This window comes from Capsella rubella, unplaced genomic scaffold (genome assembly GCF_000375325.1).
Source record: "Capsella rubella cultivar Monte Gargano unplaced genomic scaffold, Caprub1_0 scaffold_2, whole genome shotgun sequence".
NCBI classification, from domain to species: Eukaryota; Viridiplantae; Streptophyta; class Magnoliopsida; order Brassicales; family Brassicaceae; genus Capsella; species Capsella rubella.
In genome coordinates this window covers 6,781,813-6,801,999 of record NW_006238922.1, presented here as the reverse complement: position 1 = coordinate 6,801,999, position 20,187 = coordinate 6,781,813, and the positions used below count along the sequence as shown (strand labels likewise).

The window sequence follows — 20,187 nt, the reverse complement described above, 5'->3', positions numbered from 1 at the left end:
ATCCATACCCCTTAAATTCTTATTTAGCTTCTAAATTTTCAGACAAAAATACCCCTATATATGGTGACAAATAGTTTAGCAAGATAACATAATAAATATCAATAAATTATAAATTTTTTTAATCCAACATTTATACGTTGTCTGTTTTTTACTTTTACAATATGATACAATAATTCAACACGATAATAAATTATTTATCAAAAGAATTTAAAACTTACCATATAACTTATAATTTTATCGCGATACAATATCATTTATATTGTTAATAAATTATTTAGCATATTAAATGTAACACTAAAAATTATTTTGCATGTTAAGTTTATAAATTTAGATTTTGTAACTATATTTAAAGTTATATTTTGGGTTGGGTTGACAAAATATTGGTTAGGGTTTAGATTTTATAATTAAATGAAATTATATTTCGGTTTGGGTTAACAAATAGTGGTTAGGATTTAATTTTTGTAATTAAACGAAATATAATTTCAGTTTGGGTTGATTGAATAGTGGTTTAGGTTGATAAATTTCCGCGATAACAGATTATTAACATGTTTAAAATTTTGGTTTGGGTTTGGGTTTACATGATAACAAATTATTAACATGTAATTAAACGAAATATAATTTTGGTTCGGGTTGACAAAGTAGTGGTTAGGGTTTAGATTTTGTAATTAACGGTTTGGGTTGACAAAATTAGAGGTTTGGGTTGATAAATTATCGCAGTAACGGATTATTTAACATGTTTAAAAATAAGTTATATAATGCTATTAATCACGGATGAACAGTGTTATCGAATTCTAATAATCACAAATGAATAGTGTTAGTATTAATTTAACTGATAATATGTAAATTATCGCGATAACAAATTATTTAGCATGTTTAAAAATAATTACAGAATACGTTTTAGGCTAATAAATTTTCGAAATCTAGTATTAAGTTTGAGTAGGGTCAGTTACGTAACTTCAACTAGGAGTAGTAGTGATATCTAATTTTTCAGTCATCAAGTATACATTCTTCATTTTTGTGTTATTATAGTATGGATTTTTAAAATACCCTAACATAAACAATTCATTATAATTAGGTATACTTTTATATGTATTATTTATGTAGAATTTTTTTATGATAGGTTTATAAATTAAATTTTAAAATATGTTAATATAACTTAAATTTACACATGTCAATATCTTATCGATACAATTGACACATGTCACATTAATAGATTAACTTACGGAATAAAAATATTTAAATATTACATTATATTCACGATAATGCAAATATTGTCTAAGATTAACTTATAGTTGACTAATTTATTGTATTTTTTTTCTTTATTTGTTAATTTTTTATTCCTTAGACCTAATTTTTATTAATAATTTTATTTTATAATTACTATCCTTTTTCTTTTATGATTATTACTTATTAGGGATAACAATATCTCACATTGGAAGTTGAGTAGGATCTTAAATGGTATATATAAGATATGTGTTTCTCCACTCATTGCCAATTGTTTTTAAGTTGGATGCCCACGGTCTAATATTACTAAGTAATTGTTAAATTTCCTGAATTTTTATTTTCTTCTTTCTATTTTGAAAATATTATATCTTTGAAAACTAATTTATATAATTTCTTACCACTAATTATCTGACACGTGTCAACATCTTAACAATTCAATTAACATGTGTTACGATTCTTTGATTCTTTTTCAAATGCTCAATCCCCAAATCACCAAGCATACTCTCACAGTCACTAACTCACCATGGTTAACAAATTCTGCAGGTTCATTAGAGCTGGAACCACATCCTTAAGAATCAACGTTACTTTCGACTTATCAAAACAAGCCAATACACCATAAAGAAGAGATTATTAGTTCTCTATTTGAAAAAAAAAATGGATCAAATCAAAGACACACAAACACAGAATTTTAACAGCTCAAGCTTTCATCCCTTCACATAAAGGAGGCTTAAACCCTTAAATGATTCCACTTCTTAATAAAATTTTACATGGTAGATACAAAACCCAAAACCATAGCAACCAAGCATAGATCGATGTAACGCTCGTAATCTGGAAAATAATAGAAGACTTGAGTTTGTATAAGAATTAGGGTGGAGTCGGTTTAATTCCGGTTGATTTTACTAAACTGGTCGATTTGATAATTGAATCAAAAGAGGTTTACTTAATATAGGTTTAGGTAAATCCTGGTTTAATCAGATTAATCCATAAACCTAGTTTTATAAAGAACGTCTCTTCTCTCTTTTGTTTTGTCGCTGTTTGTTTCTGAGATTTTTAATTTGAGAAAAGGAGAAGGAGAAGTTCATTTGTGAGAAGGAGAGGGTTAGCTTTGCTTTTGTGTATAAGAGGCAAAAGAAGCAGACTCGTCACATTTTGGTAAAGTAGTGTTAAGACATATCAAATCTTATCGAAAGTTAACGAAATTTGGCAGGTTTGTTCTTAAGGCGTGTATGTTAATTTTACGTTTTACAGAAGTGAATTCGGATTAAAACGCAGTGAGTTATATGCATTTTGGTGAGACGCTTTTTCTCTGTTGCGAACTGGGATCAGCGGAGGTTGTAAGTGCGATCGTGGTTTCACCGTTTATCTGATCGGCACCAAATTTTGTGGGAAGCTTCATGACGTATAGGTTGTGCTTTCCACTGAAAGGATTCAATAGTGAACGGTTGGTTTCTGTTTTAGGGCTTCGTTTATGTGGTTGTAGGTTTTCTGTTGTTTCTGTCCATTTTGGTTTATAGAGGTTTTTGTTTGTGTAGATTATTGTAGGGCGTTGTTTGGCAGTTGCAGTCGTGAGGAGAGTCTTTCCTGATTGTATTTGTTATTCAAATCACCTTGTTAAGGTGAGTGCGTGACCATGAGCTTATCTAAGCGATTAGGATTGAGTGACTTGTTTGTGATGATTTGTAGGTGAATTGGATGTTTTGCTTGTTTGTTTATGCTATATATGTTGTTGTTATATCATTGTTTGTGTATAGCTCGTAGATGTGAGGATCGCCTCACTAAATATTTCTGGAAATACTTACGCATCTTTTTCTGTGATGTAGGTAAAGGAAAGCTGTGACCGTGGAATCATGGCGAGGAGAGAGAGATGATCTAGGGGCTCGCTGGTTGTTTGAATAATGTTGTGAATCATGTTTCTAAATTCCAGAACTAGCAATAAAAACAACCAGATAGCCCCTAGATCATCCCTCTCTCTTCGCCATGATTCCACGATCACAACTTTCCTTTACATACATCACAAAAAAAGATGCGTAGGTATTTCCAGAAATACTTAGTGACGCGATCCTCCCATCTACGAGCTATACACACAAGCAATAAGATAACAACCACATATATAACATAAAAAACCATCCAACAAGCTAAACATCAAATAACATTTCCAATTCACCTACAAATCATCACAAACAAGTCACTAAATCCCAATGGCTTAGATAAGCTCATGGTCACGTACTCACCTTAACAAGGTGATTTGAATAACAAATACAACCAGGAAAGACTCCTCGTGACTGCAACAGCCAAACAACGCCCTACAGCAATCCACACAAACAAAAATCTCTATGAACCAAAATGGACAGAAACAACAGAAAAACTACAACCATAGAAACAAAACCCTAAAACAGAAACCAACCGTTAACTTCTGAATCCCGTCGGTGGATAGCACGACCTAAACGTCACGAAACTGCCCACAAAATTTGGCGCCGATCGGATAAACGATGAAACCACGATCACACTTACAACCTCCGATGATCCCAGTTTGCAACAGAGAAAAAGCGTCTCACCAAACTGCATATAACTCACTGAGTACTAATCCGAATTCACTTTTGTAAAAAGGAGAATCATTGTACACGCCTTAAGAACAAACCTACCAAATTTCGTTACCTTTCAATAAGATTTGATACGTCGTAACTCTACTGTACCAAAACGTGACGAGTCTGCTTCTTTTGCCTTATACACCAAAGCAAAGCTAACCCTCTCCTTCTCACAAGTGAACTTCTCCTTTTCTCAAACTAAAAATCTCAGAAACAAACAGCCACAAAACAAAGGAGAGAAGAAGCATTCTTTATAAATGTTATAATAGATGTGAGCAAGATGATATAAGCATAAGATAAATGACACAGATTTAACGTGATTCACCAACACTTGTTGGCTACATCCACGGTCAAAGAAAAACTTTATTACTGGGAAGAACACAAGTTTCAGAATACATGGAGGCTAGGGTTATAAAGAGTATTTATAGATAACGAACCCTAATTGACCTAAACTGATTGGGCCTAAATCATGGGCCTAAACTCATGGGCCTAAACTCATGGGCTTAATCGAATTCAAATCATATCCAAAAAATCTCCACCTTGACTTGAATCCTTCACAGCTTCAGCTGTATCAGTCTTATGTACCAGACTTCTCCACCAGCTTGCAGAATTCTTCTCTGCTTCAGATATCCCATCAGGGACCATATGCTCTATCAAGCCAATTGCTTAGTCAACCCAAATGCTTTGTTGAGCCAGATGAAGAAGCCAAATGCTCCTATTAGAGCCAGATGTTCCGTCATGAACATACTACTTTTTCAGAAGCCAGATGGTCCGTCGAGCCAGATGCCTTACTACAACCAGCACTTTCACCAGAAATATGCTACTGTTTCAGAAGCCGAATGCTCCAACGAGCCTGATGCCTTACTACAACCAAATGTTTTCAACAAAAAAACATGATGTTGTTTCAGAACCTGAATGCCTTACTAGAGCCAGTTGTTTCACCAGAAACATGTTGTTGTTTCAGAACCCAAATGCTCCGTCAAGCAGATGCCCCACTGGGGCCAAACTTCCATCAGGAACCCGCTTCTTCTTCAAAAATCAAACTGCCTCACTGAGGCCAAATACTCCATCAGGAGTCTGATGTCTCATCAGAGACCGAATGTCCCTCCAGAGACCGAATGTCCTTCTAGGGACCGTATGCCCTATTAAGGGCCTATTACCCTATCAGGGGTCTGTCGCATCTTCAGAGGCTTGACACCTAACAGTATCCTCAAAACCGTACCTCTGAGGTGCCCCAACACCAATTCTTCTTGTTCTGTGCAATGCGATACTGTAAGGTGTACTCTTAAATGGTGTACTATCTAATTGGATAGGTTTAGCTGCACCAACGTCTCGTTGTAGCTCTTGACTTTTTTCGGTGACTTTGTTTGTTGTAGCTCTTGACTTTTTCTTGACTTGGTTTTGCTGTGACTCAACTCCCTGATCATCTTGCTGCTCCACCTGTTTATCAAAGCTACCATTTTCTGCTGCAGTTGTGAACTTTACTGAACTTCTAAGCATTGAATTTTCATCATAGACAACATTCTTGCTAAGAATCACTCTTTTCTCTGATGGAGACCAAATCCTATATCCCTTGTCTTTATCTCCATAGCCCACAAATACTCCCTTACTCACTCTTGGCTCTGATTTATCTTCACCAACATGATAATAAATTGTGCAACCAAAGATCTTAAGATTAGAGTAGTTAACAGATTTACCAGACCACATCTACGTAGGAGTCCTACAATTGATACCCGTGTGCGGTCCACGGTTAATCAAATAATAGGCTGTACTAACAGCTTCAGCCCAAAACCTCTTCTCCAAACCAGCATTAGAGAGCATACACCTCGCTCTCTCCAACAATATCTGATTCATCCGTTTAGCTACACCATTTTGTTGTGGTGTGTGTCTTACTGTATGATGTCGAGCAACCTCTTCATCCTTACACAATTGATTGAACTCTGATGAACAAAACTCTAGACCATTGTCTGTCCGCAGTCGCTTGATCTTCTTTCCTGTCTGATTCTCCACCAACTGTTTCCACTCCTTAAAGCTTCTAAAAGCTTCAATTTTATGTTTTAGCATAATAACCCAAGTCTTCCTTGAGTAATCATCAATCATAGACACAAAATATCCATTTCCTCCTAGGTTGACTGACTTAGTAATTGTTGTCTCTTGATCAGTGAACATTGAACCAGAGCATTGAGAGAAAGAGATGCACCAAGAAAGGGGAGATACATACAAGATACGATAAGATTCTCTCTTTTTTTTTTACACTTAAATTAGAATTGGCAAGGCAAATGAAAGTTGTGAAAAAGAAATCCATCTGACACATATAGCCTCCTTCTATATGGATCATATAGCTTATGTGTAAAAACAAGTTATTCATATAATTAACTTGCTATATGCTTGACTATACTACAGCAGTCAAAAATTAATGTCAACTCAAAGAAATTTGTTGAAACTGAGGGTGTTATATAAGTGGAAGTATGAATTTTACAAAAGGCCATATGGTATAACAAAGGGAAGCAACTCATATCAAGTTCTATGATGCGCCTAGCTTCTAGTTGATCTCACCAGTAGGCGTTTCATCATCCCTAACTATGTTTAAACTTTTTTCTGAATGGAGAGACCTCATATAAGCATGTGGAAGATCAGTAAATAATGTATGTTTGGTTTCATCATTGATTTCTTCTTTGAATTCATAAAAGCTTATAGTTTGGTCTTAACGATTAGGTACATATGTTCCATAAATTGTTGGAACTAGAGATCTGATAGCACCTTAGAAAAGTATTTTCAGTGATATTTGCAAAGCATATGAAAGTTGGTGATGAATATGTTTTTACTATGAATATGAATAATAATAGTACATAAGGATACACTTACGTTTGGTGATGTGATAATGAGCCGAGATGTTCAATGTCTCGTTCCATCCCATTTCAAGTTAATAAGATCACCGGGAATGGAGTGAGATTCCTATACATATCTTAAAAGTGGCTTTGGAGAATTGATCAGAGACACGTCGATGATCCAACATGTTACATGGACTTGGAATCTAAGTCTAGAAGAAGTTGACCATATCATAGGTGACTACTGGCAAAGAGAGTAATCGAATTTTCATGCAAAGGAGATGACATTAGTGGTCACATTGAGTCAGCCAAGGCAACAAGTGAACACAACTTCTAACTTGAGTGCTTAGTAATTTCAACTGATCTATTCACATAACGAACACAACTTCTAACTTGCCACTGTTTTATATAGTTCTGTCACTTGTTAGGCAGATAGCTTCATAAAACAGAACCCTCCATTCTCCACAGAATCTGACCACACTCTTCCATTTACCCACAACCTATAACATCACCACATATCAATAAACTCTGACCCATCAAACTTCAAGAAACGCAAAGCCAACAGTTTCGCCTTACCTCTTCTGCTAGAGTTTCATGTCTGAGACTGACCCACCGGTTCTTTTTATAAGCCATGCAAATGTATTCTCCTTCTTCACCACAACCAATCTGCATTCCATAGTTTATAACTGTAACAGAGAAGAGATACACAGAAGAACAGTAATTTGTGACCTTGTTTCAGATTTTACCATTGACACAAGCCGGTACTTAGTGTTTGATTCTATCCCTTCGTATAGCCTGCTAAAATCTATCCCCCAGTCTAAAGCCTTTAGTGTTTCAGATATCTCCTTTCCAGTTTCATTCTTTTCCCATTCCAGCACTAATGTTGCAAATCCATTAACACATTAACATTATATTATCATACCACAACAAATGAAATGAGATCACAATTCAAAAGTTACCAATTGTAAAGATAGGCGGGGATCTGCTTATAATGCGACGAACAAAGTTTGCCATTTCCACACCCTCTTGTTTTAATGTCACATAACATTTTATCTTCCAAGCGGATCACTTTAATGATGTCTGCAAACTTTATATTCCCAAAAGCACACTGCATATATATACATAACCACAAAACAACTTCTTCAGAGATAGTACCAGCTTCTGTAGGAAAGACAGAGAGAAATAAATGAAAATAACCTTCAGGTCTCTGATTGAATCTGCAGCCACAACAACGCCATAAGACCTTTGCTCTGGATAATTTGGCATCTTTCTGCATTTGCTACATTTCATTCTTTCATATTCTTCCAGTGTAAAAAGACGAGTTACCAAGCTTTCTCTTTCTGGATTTTTCCAGCATTGCGAAAACTCAAGGATGGCTACGACTACCTCTGCAGCATCATTTAGCTAAAAGGACACAAAAAAAGAAAAAAAAAAAAAAAAAAAGAAAGAGTAAGAATGGCAGTTAGACAAAACCAAGCTGTTTGTAAAATAAAATATGCAATGTTTAGAATCTATCTTTCCACACAAACCATGGAATGAACTTCTTCCAGGGAAGTAAGTAATTCGCTTAGGAGGTAACTGTAGAGTCCTTCGTATTCTATCTGCTCTGAGACAAAAGCAGAAAAGAAATCTCGTAGTGCACGAGGAACTTGTTCCTCCAGGTTGTCAGAAAATGGTTGTCGATTGTGCATCAGATCCTCTTTAAGAACCTTAATGTTACAGAGGGACTGCACTTGAGCAAAACAAGGAAGTAAAGAGATAATACATGAAAATAAATAATGATCTAAATCAGCAGAAGATAATTTACGTTTTGATTTTTTTTTTTGTTGGTGATTGCTTTACCTTGAGCACCATGTGAAGGATTGAATTATTTCTGGCTGTAGCTTCGTCATGTGCTGAGAAGCTAAAGAAATAAGAATTATACATCTCAAGACAATATAAGCTATAGAGCTATAAGAATATTCTTCGATTGAGAAGCTCTTCTACAACAAGGTCACCTTTAGTAGCTTCCTCTTGATTGTTAGTGTTGGATGTCATTTCCAATAGACCCTTTTCACTTGAAAGAGTATCTTCTGGCTCCAAAGAAACATCTTCTGCCGTTTTTACTGATGGAGGTGTATTTTCCAGTTCAAGGTTGACAGAATTTGCACTAGAGATGTAAGTGCACAATTTGTTTAGAAACAATTCGAAAACAAAATATCATCATGACAAAAAAGACTCGTGAGGTACTTACTGTTCAACACTCTTATCAAGGTGACTAGACATGCTTGTTGAAGTTCTCTGTTTTACCATGAAGACATTCCTTCTTACAATTAAATAACCAAAACGTCAGCGAACCAAATAGAAACTTTAGAACTTCAAATTAAAGACCTTTTTGTTTTTAGTTTTCTTTTTCTTCGATGGCAACTTCATCTCCTCCTTTTGTTTTCCCTCGGATATAAGATCTGCTTCTGCTGCAGCTAACTTTGCTTTGTTTTCCATATATATAATACCATCCTACACGATGAAACATAAAATATAACATAAGGACCCAATCAGAAATAAAAATGAAAGCTCTCAGTAGAAATTAAACTAACCAGGATGAGTTCTTTCATTGGTCGAAGAATGTAAGAGCGATAGTCGAAAACAGAAACTCTGGTGAGGTTGTCCAGCAAATGTATCCATATTTTTTTTTTAAATGAACCTTGTTGGTGATCACTAATATCAGAATGTCTATAGACTTCATCACCAATATCGTGGCTTGATTCTACACAATCCAACCACCAGACAGAGTGTAACCTTACCCGCCGTCAAATCCAACGTCTTTGCTCAAGAATCCTACCGTAAGACTGTCTTCTACTTTTTGGGACACGATCCTGTTCTTGATCAGTACAAAGTAGTTTGCACTGTTGTATTATCCTCAAAAAGATTTAAGAGGATAACCTCTGAGCATTGGGTCTTCGTCGTAGAGCCCGGGGGTTCCTGGAAAAGAATTGAGTTTGGTCAACCTCATCTTCCTACAAGACTAGGACTGTGCATCCTTCTTAAAACCCCTAAATCCTTCTTAAAACCTGCCGATATTGTTGGTCTAACAATCCTTGCCCAAAGCCTAACAAAAACTTGCACGAATAATATATAACTTTGGTATTTGTATCCCATATAGATGGAAAAGAAAAAAAATAAGCAAACAATTATATTGTGATTTAATATTACAAATTAAGCATTTATTTGATGGAATTTATGTACACATCTTTGTTTTTTTGTTTAATATATATATGTGTGTGTGTATTTTTTCTTTATTTATTGCTCTCAAGTATCAACAACGTTCACGTAAAACTTGGTCATGGACTGATGGCAAAGTCAAGTTGAACTTCTTTATAAGAAGATGGAGAGGGAAGCGTAGCATATTAGGTAGGCATGGGCCTTCGGTGAGAACCGTTTAAACCGAGCCGAATAACCCGATAATTTCGGTTTTCAGTACCGAACCGAATCACTATTCTAAACCGATCGGCGATATTTTAAATTGATTTCGGTTCTCGGGTATTTCGGTTCGGCGTCTCTAAACCGATCGGTTTTTTCGGTTTACAGAGACACACATATAAATTTAAAAAACCCTAATTCTATTCATTTTCTTCATTTTTCTTCTAACGAGAGAAGAAGTTCTCTCCCCCTTCCCCCTCCCAATTTTTTCTTCGTTCTTCTTCCCCATCTCTTACTTATTTTATTCTCTTCCTCTCTTTCTTTATCTCGTGGAGATCGTGTCTTTCAATAAGTTCTTACTCCTTGACTACCTAATTACAATTTTCAGATTTATAATTGGTAAGTTCTTTCTTCTTTTGGTTTTTGTCGTGAATGTTTTATGCTGGTTAGCAGCTTTGATGTCTGCTTTTTATTGATAAGAATCTTCTCATAACTTAGGATTTGTTAAGTTAACAGATATTGTGGGTTTGAAGAGAATATTGGCGGCGAGAGTAGAGCCGTCACGGGTATGATAGCGCTTTTTAAGAGTCAAAGAGAAAGATGTCTAGCGGTCTTTGATCTGTAACGAAGATAGCATAGTTACACCGGTGCCGTCCAAACTGATCGATGTCAGTGTTGCGGCCGTCGTCACATTGTGTTTGTTGAAAACCCTAATTTTGATGGGTTTGTTTTTGTAAATCGGCCCAACTTGTTAATAAGACCCATTTTTTATTAGTTTGTAAATGAAAATGTGTTAATTGAGCCCACATTTTTGAGAATTTTTGAGAAATACCCCTTTTGGTGTACTCCTTTTTAAAAATACCCCCTTTATCTATCCATTTTCAAAAATACCCCTTTTAAATATAAAAAATTATAAAGTTTTATATAGTTTATAAGGTACTTCTATATAATAACTACTACTGGAATATTCGATACAAATGTTTTAAAATGTTTTAAATAGTTTTAAATCGTTTTTATAAGTTTTATAAGGTTTTTAAAAGGTTTTTAAAAGGGTTTATACGGGTTTTATAAGGTTTTATAAGGTTTTTATAATTTATTTTTACGCTATTTATGAAAGGTATATAAAGTTTTATACACATATAAAGGTAATTGTGTACATATTTATAAGTTTACACACATATTTGGATAAATTTTAACATTTTTAGTGGTTTTTTTGATAAATTTTGAAAAGGGGATATTTTTAAAAAGAGGTATATGAAAAGGGGTATTTTTGAAATTCCCCCCATATTTTTTTTATTTTAGTCTATTTTTGTTTAAATTAACCGAATTAAAAAAGAATTCGGTAATTTTCGGAAGTGATTTAAATGTCAATAGAGATAAGAAAAAAAAGCTTTCTCTCTCTTAACACATCTCTATCTTTTAGAGAGAGAAACGATTTCTGTTTAACCGGAATCTTTTCTGGTTTTGTTATATACAAATAATTTCCGATTTCGGTCGGATATCTAGTTTCCGTTTTGTCGGAGTCTCTGTTACCGGCTTAGTTTGGATTGTTTTCCATCTAAGTTTGGTTTTTGTTCATCTTTCTACAGAAAAAAATATCTAAATTCCGCTAGTTATAGATTGATTGCTTTCTTTTAATCCTGGCTTGATTCTCCTCAAACGATTAGAGTAATATCTTCGCTGAAATATCTTCGTTTATACGAAGTTGGCCTCATGGATAGGTCAAAAGGCGGAGCTTCTATCTTTGAGATTGAGTTGAAGCTATGAAGATCTGACGAATTATTTCAATCTTTTAAGGTTATATGAAGGTTTCAATCTCAAGTACCGGCGGTTCAACTGTAGAAGGATCTATCAAGTGGTTTTCAAGAGTTGAGAGCTGATTAATTTAGATCTATAAGATCAGCTTGGTGGTGGCGATGTGAACGGAGCTTGTGATGAAAGACGGTGACATTGGAGATCCAATCTCAGTTGTTTTTCGTCAAAACACGTGTCCCACATGTGTCAAAACTTGGGCTTTAATTTATAAAATATCTTCTTAGTTTTAATATGTAAAGTCCAGGTTGTTGGGCCTTAACAAAACCACTTGTAATGCCTTTGATGGCTTTCCATATTAATGGATATGGTCGACCAAAAAAAAAAATTTTAATGTCAATAACCGAACCGAATAACCCGAGATCCGAACCGAACCGAAATTTTGTTCGGTTCAATTCGGCAGAATTTCAAAGAACCGAAAAACTGAATAAACCGAACTGTTTAAACCGATTTAACCGAACGCCCAGGGCTAATATTAGGCATTTTTAGGGCATCCTCGTTGGGAGGCTCTTAGAGGGTATCTTAGGGTAAGATTTCCTTAAGAAAACATCTTAATTGGTGCATTGTAATAATTAATATCAAGCTTTTGTTTAGATCTCTAATTTTGAACCCGGTTTAGTTCTGCAGCTAGTCTTGAAAACTCGGTTTAGTTCTGCAGCTAGTCTTGTGTGTTGGTTTACTTCACATCATCATTAGTTTGAGGTTCTTGATTTTTTCTTTAGAATTCTCTTTGTTGTTAATAAACCATACACAGTATACTCTTTGAATCATCGTCATGATCTCAAAAGAAATTTTTGTATATATGGTGAGTTATTTACCTTTAGTAACCTATTTATTTGGAAACCCATTAGTAGAGAAAAACCTATAAAAATGTCAAATAAAGCATAAACCTTTAAATTTATGATGAAAAAAGTATGATGTTTTGAAATGTCATTTAAATCCAAAGTTTAGCTTATTTTTTTGATAGAATAGTCAAGTAAAGTTTCATTGACTTTGGCATTTCATACACACCATTAAATTTCCGTTAATGAGATGGTAACATGATCAATTTTAAGATGTTTATAAATCTTAAAGAATGCATTGGTGTGGCTTGTTGGTAAGTGTTTAAATTTGGAATATGGAAACCGCTTTAAGCTAATATACTCATTGGTTGCGGTCCAATATTTTGAGGAGCCGCAAGGATTGTATTTGATTATGAATTGTATTGGACCTTCTTCTCCAAAAGTTGAAAAAATCTATGATGTCTCATACTCGATCACAAGTAACACAACATGAAGTCCTTCCGTGGATTTTAGAAGCTCACTTTATGAATCATATTCATCTCCGACGATCAAAACGACATAGTGTTACCTAGGTATCATAAGATACCTCTCCAACTACTAAAGCAGAATGCTAATACAATTCATAGTCCTACAAAATGCATGTGGCTCCTCGAAATATTGGACTACAACAAATGGACATATAGCTTGCTCTTCTAGTTAATATAAACCGTAGAAGGGTGTTCATTCCACAATTTAATATACCTAGAAGAGAAAGTTATGTGCTCGTTGGTTGCGGTCCAATATTTTGAGGAGCAACAAGGATTGTATCTGATTATAAACTGCATTGCATCTTCTGCTTTAGAAGTTGGAGTTATCTATCATATCTCCTACTCGATCGCAAGTAATTAACACTTTTCTATTTGGATCGTCAAAGATGAATAGGATTTGGAAAGCGAGCTTCCAATCTCTAGAGAAGGATTCCAAGTTAGTTTCTAACTATTTCATGAATGAGACTGCTACATGGATAATGGAAATTCCCGTATGTGAGGGAGAAAATGATGAAGAAGATGTTAATGACGAAGAATCATCATTATATCATATCCATTGTAAGTAGTTCATTTGATGGTAATCATACTGAATCTAACTTACAAAAAAATATTTCTATTTTTTTTTAAATTTTAATATATCCATTTAAGAAAAATATAATTTTTTCGTAATTTAAATTCAGAAGGATTTTTTTGACATTTCAGCCCTAAAAACTTAGTTATTTAGTTTAATAAGATTTGGTCTTTCTTAATAACTTTACTAAGTTTTTGGTCCATTTTGATAAATCTCTCAATAATAAAATTTTCAAATGAAGAAAATAAATTTTTTGTTTGACTTCAATAATAAAATGGTAGAATAATAAATTAAGTACCAATCTTTAGATAATACAAAATCTGTTTATCATTCATGTAACACACATAATAGTGATTAGTTTTTTTTCCCTTTTCTAAATATTTTTTTCTTAATTAATATTAAAATATTATACAAGTCAAATAAAATTTTACATTTTTGTCATTTACCATTAATATATTATCTACATTTCTGATAAGAATATTATTTTTTGTATTATTATATTAGTTTATTTAATTACAAAAAGTTGTTTCTATAGATTCCAAGTTCTATACCAATAAGAGCATTAACAATAAATTGAAAACAATACAGAAATAGAAAATTCTGAATGACTTTTGAATATACAAATATATATATAGAAATTTTTTTTAAAAAATAATAATTTTATATATAATTTAATAAACATTTAAAATTTAACAAATTTATCATTGTGAGGATTAAAAATATCACAATAATTATAAATTATATGTATCATATGTGTATATATATATATATATATATACATATTAAGAAAATTAAATTAGAGCTATATATCCAGTCGGATCTGAATGTCCTGTTTCTCAAAAATCAAAACATTTGGATCCAGATCCGGAAGTTTCATATATTATTATTCTGATAAGGTTGTCTTAAATCTAAAATAAATTTTCCACCACTAAAGATGATATCAAATTATTTGTCTAATGGGTATTTTTATTGGAAGATGCTTTATATCTAGTTTTTTTTTTATCTTTTCATTGAAAATTCATGAGTCAAAACATAAACATCAAGTTATCACCCGAATAATACGATAATCAAAGAGTATTCAGTAATTAAAAAAAACAAAAAGTTATGCAAATAATTTAAAAATCAATAAAATTGTCTGAATGTAAAAGATCTTAAACTATGTCTTATCAGCACATACCTTTTCCCAAAGAACTGAATCGGATTCATGGTTTCTTCGTTGATGCGTTCATCCCAAATTTTTTAAGGATTTGTTTATGCTATGTTTGTAAGAAAAAAAAATATAGAGCGGCGGATATGATAAACACATAAAAGACTGAGAACTAGATCCTTTTATAGAACCAAAGTTTTTAACCTAGGTTACATTAAAATGGAAACATGCTAAACGACGTCGAATGGATTAGTATTTACATGACGTCGTTTGGCATGCTCTAATTTTGTGTTGCCTAGATTAACTATTTCTTGAAAAAGATCTATATATACCATTTCATATACAAGTTATCTAAAACCAATCTATTAGGAATTCACAAATATTTTGTATATCACATAATCTAACTTTTCACTAAATATTAAAAAATTTCGCATTTATTTGATGGAATTTGTATACACATCTTTGTTTTTTTCGTTTGATATGTAATTTTTCTTTTATTTAGTACTATCAAGTATCAACAACGTTCATGTAAAATTTGGTCATGGATTGATGGCAAAGTCAAGTTGAACTATTTGATAAGAAGATGGAGAGGGAAGCGTGGTATCAAAGGCATCTTAGGCTCTTACAATTGGTGCCATTGTTAATTAGTATCAAGCTTTTGTTAGTTCTGCAGCTAGTCTTGTGTGTCAGTTTACTTCACATCATCATTAGTTTGTGGTTCTTTATGTTTTCTTTAGAATTCTCTTTGTTGTCAATAAACCATATACAGTATACTCTTTGAATCATCTTCATGATCTCAAAAGAAACTTTTGTATATATGGTGAGTTCTTTACCTTTAGTAACCATTTATTTGGAAACCCATTAGTAGAGAAAAACCTATAAAAATGTCAGATAAAGCATAAACCTTTAACTTTATGATGTTTTGAAATTTCGTTTAAATCCCAAAGTTTAGTTTGAATTGTTGATAGAATAGTCAAATAAAGTTTCATTAACTTTGTCATTTCATACACACCATTAGTCTCCGTTAGTGAGATGGTAACATGATCAATTATAAGCTGTTTATAAATCTTAAAGAATACATTGGTCTGGCTTGTTGGTAAAAGTGATTGAATTTTGAAAATAAGAACCGCTACAAACGGCAACTCTCTATGTTACTTTATCACGCTCTAAATACAAATTTATATGAATCTCTAGTTGATTGATAAAACTTAAATGTCATGGGTTAATGGACTTCTGAGTAAATAATATGATGGGCTTTTATTGATCCAGTAACAGTTTTGTTACACTTGTATAAGTAACCCTACCTGAAGCTGCTCTAGCTTCCAGAAGTTTCTTTTCTACTTGACACTAAACATTTCAACAAGTGTCAAAGCTCTTTTGCGTCTTCGTCTCCGTCTCGTCGTCTCTCTTCGCCACAGGTTCGTCGAAGTTTTCAGCAAGTGTCAAAGCTTTCAAAGTTTTCGTCTTTTTAAGAGAATAATGAACAACACTAGCTATAGCTCTGTTGTAACGTCGTTTAAACATTTTGGAATCCTAAATCAGAATCTTGTCTTGTGTAACTGTGTAGAATGGATCGTGCTGCAGAAGCTTATGCTCTTATGTGTAACTGGAGAAAAAATCATCCTCCTTCTTCCTCTTTCCCTCAGGTTCGAAGCTTTCAACTTCTTCTTAGTCTGAAAGAGTATAAAGTTCAAAACTTTATGTAGCTCTGTGTTCTCTACATCAAAACCCTCTCTTGTGTTATTGTGTAGAGAGGTTCAAGTGCATCAGATTCTGCAGTGTTGAGGAGTTTGAGAGATCATCCTCCTTCTTCTTCGTCTCTTGTCAAACTTTCTCAGCTTACTACTGTCAACAACAGATACGAGTCCCCTCCTTTCTCGTCTGGTGGATACAGATGGTATGTGATCTTGTTCCAAACTAAATTACATACCATTTGTGACCTTGTTCTTAACTAAATTTCATACCTTTCATCAGTATAAGTAAGAAAAATGTAGTCTTTGTCTAACCCACTACGTATGTGATCTTGTTCCGAACTAAAATTTCATATCTTTCATCAGTATGAGTAAGAAAGTTTGTGTTTTTGTAACCGATCTATCTCAAATTTATGAAAATCAGGAGGTTGGTTGTGTACCCTAAAGGAAATGAAAGAGACAATGGAAGTGGATTTGTGTCAATGTATGTGGAACTTGACAAGAGCTGCCTCTCATCTACAACAACACCACCCAAGGAGGTCTTTGCTTATCTCTCTTTCTTTGTATTTAACAAGAAAGAGAACAAGTACTTCTCTGTTCAAGGTTCGTAATGCTCATAGCCTATATCTATCTCTCTCGCATGAATATATATATATATATATATGAATGAATCAGTGATGTGTATAACATCTTAACTATTAACATGTAGATGTGGAAGTAAAGAAATTCACTTCGTCAAGAACTGTCTGGGGAGTGTCTCAAGTTCTTCCACTTGAGAAGTTCAATGACCCTGCCAATGGATACATCTTGGATGGTGAAGAACATGAGTTTGGTACTCATGTGAAGATTGCTTCAGCACCCGTCCCTGTTGATGAGAATCTCCCTTTTCACAAATTCACTTGGAGTGTTAGGGATTTCTCTCTTCTGAAACAAGGTGATTACGTATCCAAAAACTTCCAAATGGGAGAGAAGAAGTGGTGAGTCTATGAAAGTTTTGTTTTTGCTTTCAGATATAATGTTTTAACTTTCTAACAAGTGGGACAATCATGTTTTTACAGGACTCTAACATTGTATCCAAAGGGAGACTCTAGCTCAGAGGGCGAATTATCCAAGTACTTGCATTTAGCTGAGGGTGAAAGCTTATTGATTGGTGAGCTGATTATGGTGCGAGCACAGATGCAGGTTCTAGACCCGCGTGGATCCAATCACCTATCAGGAGGATTCCGTAAGTGAAAAAAATGTTGTGTTACAATTTCATGGGAATAATTAGATGCTGATGACATATTCATTAGGCGTTCTTAACTTATGATGTCAAAATGTATAAACCAGTAGTCTTAAGTTTATAACTAATGTGATATACATACTTTGCTTGTTTTGTAGTTGAAAGTTGGGTGATGACCTCGACCACATCGATGGGTCTTCCTCAGTCCATCCCTTTAGCTGAAATTGAGGAGGGCTACTTGGACGGTGAAGATACTTTGAATGTAGAGATCGAAAGCGAAATCACCAACGCCATCAGAAACGACCCCTTCTTTTAGGCTACCTCTACAGTACTACTCTGTCTTATGCATAGAGATTGAATGTGACTACTCTGTTCTGTTGTGTGCGTTTATTAAGGATCTTTTTAGTTATTTCAGCTTTGTTTGTGTGTTGATCTGTTTTATCATGGTTTGGTTTATCTCCTACTTACCAGTTTATTAAAGTTGTATGTGAAATTTAGCATTAATCTCTTATTGACTTCTTCTGTTAAGGTAAAATTTAGCATATCATAGTGTATTAGAGATTTCACTTAGAATTCAATAGCCGTAAATTACACAATTTTTTGCACTTTTTTTTTCTATGTCCACAAGGATGTGCGTTGTCGAAACAAGGCATAGAAGCATGAAACAAAATGAAATATTCATGTGTCGTATTATGTGGAACATGTTCATGTTTATGACACTATGGGCATTCTCATGATCAAAATAAATATAAACGACGAAAATATAAGAAAATATATGAGAAAAAAATAAACGAAACAGTGTATTTTAACCACACGAAACGACTAAATAAAATTAAAACCAAAGCCTCTTAATAAAACACAAGAAAAAACCTTAAAACCAATAATCTCTATGCATGGCTGATTAGTTATATCCGAATGCTTAGTGATTAGGTCTTAAAAGGCATAACCACCACGACCACCTGTTGCAGCGGTTAATCTTTGGAACATTAGGCAGATTAGTATCGTCTTCTGTTGATGGTAGCACGTTGACTCGAAGCTTAATCCCAGCCTGACAAAGACCAGTCTTTAAGCTTACAAAGTAATGCACTCCTGGTTTGGTAAGCTTGATGAGATCGTGTCCTGTCTTGTACACAGCTACGGTAGAAGTTGGTTCACATGATCTGAACTCAAAATCATCGCTTATTTCTCGAACGTCGTTGAGGTTCTTGTTGTATTCAAAGTAGAGAGTATCTCCAACACGGAACTGTTTAGTTTCACTCCACCTGTAGTAGTAGTAACTGTTGTACACGCTCCATCCTTTGGTATCACCTACCTTGTAGATCCTTCCTCTCTTGCTCGGTGTTGGTGGTGGTGGAGGAGTCTGATCACGTGAAGGGCCTTGGTTCTCGCTTGGTGATGGTGGTGGAGGAGTCTGACGTGAAGGGCCTTGGTTCTTGCTCGGTGGTGGTGAAGGAGGACTTTGACGTGAGGGTTCATGGTTCTTGCTTGATGGTGGAGGAGGACTTTGACGTGAAGGGCCTTGGTTCTTGCTAGGTGGTGGTGGAGGAGTAGGATGTGATGGTTCATGGTTCTTGCTAGGTGGTGGTGGAGGAGTAGGACGTGAAGGGTCATGGACGACAAGAACGTCGAGTTTAAGTCCATTGACGCATTGAATATGATTAGAGGTGATGAAGTAGTAATGTCCTGGTTCCTTGAAGGTTACGACATCGTGTCCGGTGTTATAAACAACTTTAGGAGAAGAAACATCGCATGCCATATACTCTTTAGCGTTGGAAACTTGAGCAAGGTCGTTGACGTTCTTATCGTATTGGAAGATGAGAGAATCTCCAACGTGGAATTGTTTATGTTCAGCCCAAGAGTCGTCCTTCACAGTCCATCCATAGTTGGAACCTCCGACTTTGTAGGTTTTAGCTGAGGTGCAACTTAAGAGAAACATGATCACAGTCATAAAGACAAAGATCTTCTTCGTGGCCATGGTTCGGATCGTATGCATAGGAAGAAGAAGAGAAGTATAGATGAATGTTTTGGTGAAAAAAAATAAGTCACGTAAGTGCTCTATTTATATAGTTTCATCGATCCCTAATCATAATCCTTGTCTTATTAGGAGGATTAGTTTACTTTTATTTCCTTTTCTCTAGATGAATAGGCTTTATTTATTTTAGTGTTTCTAATATATAATGGAAATACTTATATTATTGTATAGAACTACTTAAAAGGTTTAACTTGTGCATAAATAAAATACTCCAAATAATTAAAAAAACATTGTGATAAATAGAACTTATATATTTTGTGATATTGATTATGATTCATAATAGTCATTTGTGTGTTTGTGAAGGATCTTATTAGTTATTTAACTTATGGTTGTGTCGATCCTTGTGTTGTTCTTAAATATGTTTTAT

The 20,187-nt window shown here is 34.2% G+C and overlaps 2 protein-coding genes, 1 long non-coding RNA gene and 1 pseudogene across 4 annotated transcripts in view; 2 read left to right on the top strand and 2 right to left on the bottom strand.

Annotated features, from left to right (window-relative positions):
* Positions 1-7,041: 7,041 nt before the first annotated feature.
* LOC17895497 lies at positions 7,042-8,491 on the bottom strand (annotated as a pseudogene).
* A 1,806-nt stretch (positions 8,492-10,297) lies between these two features.
* LOC111832010 lies at positions 10,298-10,854 on the top strand. Its single transcript, XR_002835113.1, has 2 exons — positions 10,298-10,435; positions 10,553-10,854. It is a non-coding gene; the product is annotated as an uncharacterized LOC111832010 (long non-coding RNA).
* A 5,376-nt stretch (positions 10,855-16,230) lies between these two features.
* Positions 16,231-20,187, top strand: part of LOC17895088 — a 68,748-nt gene continuing 64,791 nt past the window's right edge. Inside the window, exons 1-7 of one of the 2 annotated variants that reach the window (XM_006301842.2) lie at positions 16,231-16,293; positions 16,443-16,521; positions 16,627-16,772; positions 16,991-17,169; positions 17,276-17,543; positions 17,625-17,791; positions 17,947-18,292. In XM_006301842.2, the coding sequence (XP_006301904.2) occupies positions 16,444-16,521; positions 16,627-16,772; positions 16,991-17,169; positions 17,276-17,543; positions 17,625-17,791; positions 17,947-18,104 (996 nt within the window). In that variant the 5' untranslated portion in view covers positions 16,231-16,293; position 16,443 and the 3' untranslated portion in view covers positions 18,105-18,292. Of the gene's footprint in view, positions 16,294-16,442; positions 16,522-16,626; positions 16,773-16,990; positions 17,170-17,275; positions 17,544-17,624; positions 17,792-17,946; positions 18,293-20,187 lie in introns of those variants that run through there. The other variant, XM_023788430.1, reaches the window with a different exon arrangement.
* On the bottom strand, positions 18,708-19,763 carry LOC17895530 (early nodulin-20). Its single transcript, XM_023787439.1, has 3 exons — positions 19,492-19,763; positions 19,343-19,415; positions 18,708-19,310 (listed from the first exon to the last, which is right to left on the bottom strand). Exons 1-3 carry the CDS (start codon positions 19,761-19,763, stop codon positions 18,708-18,710), a joined length of 948 nt encoding a protein of 315 aa, XP_023643207.1.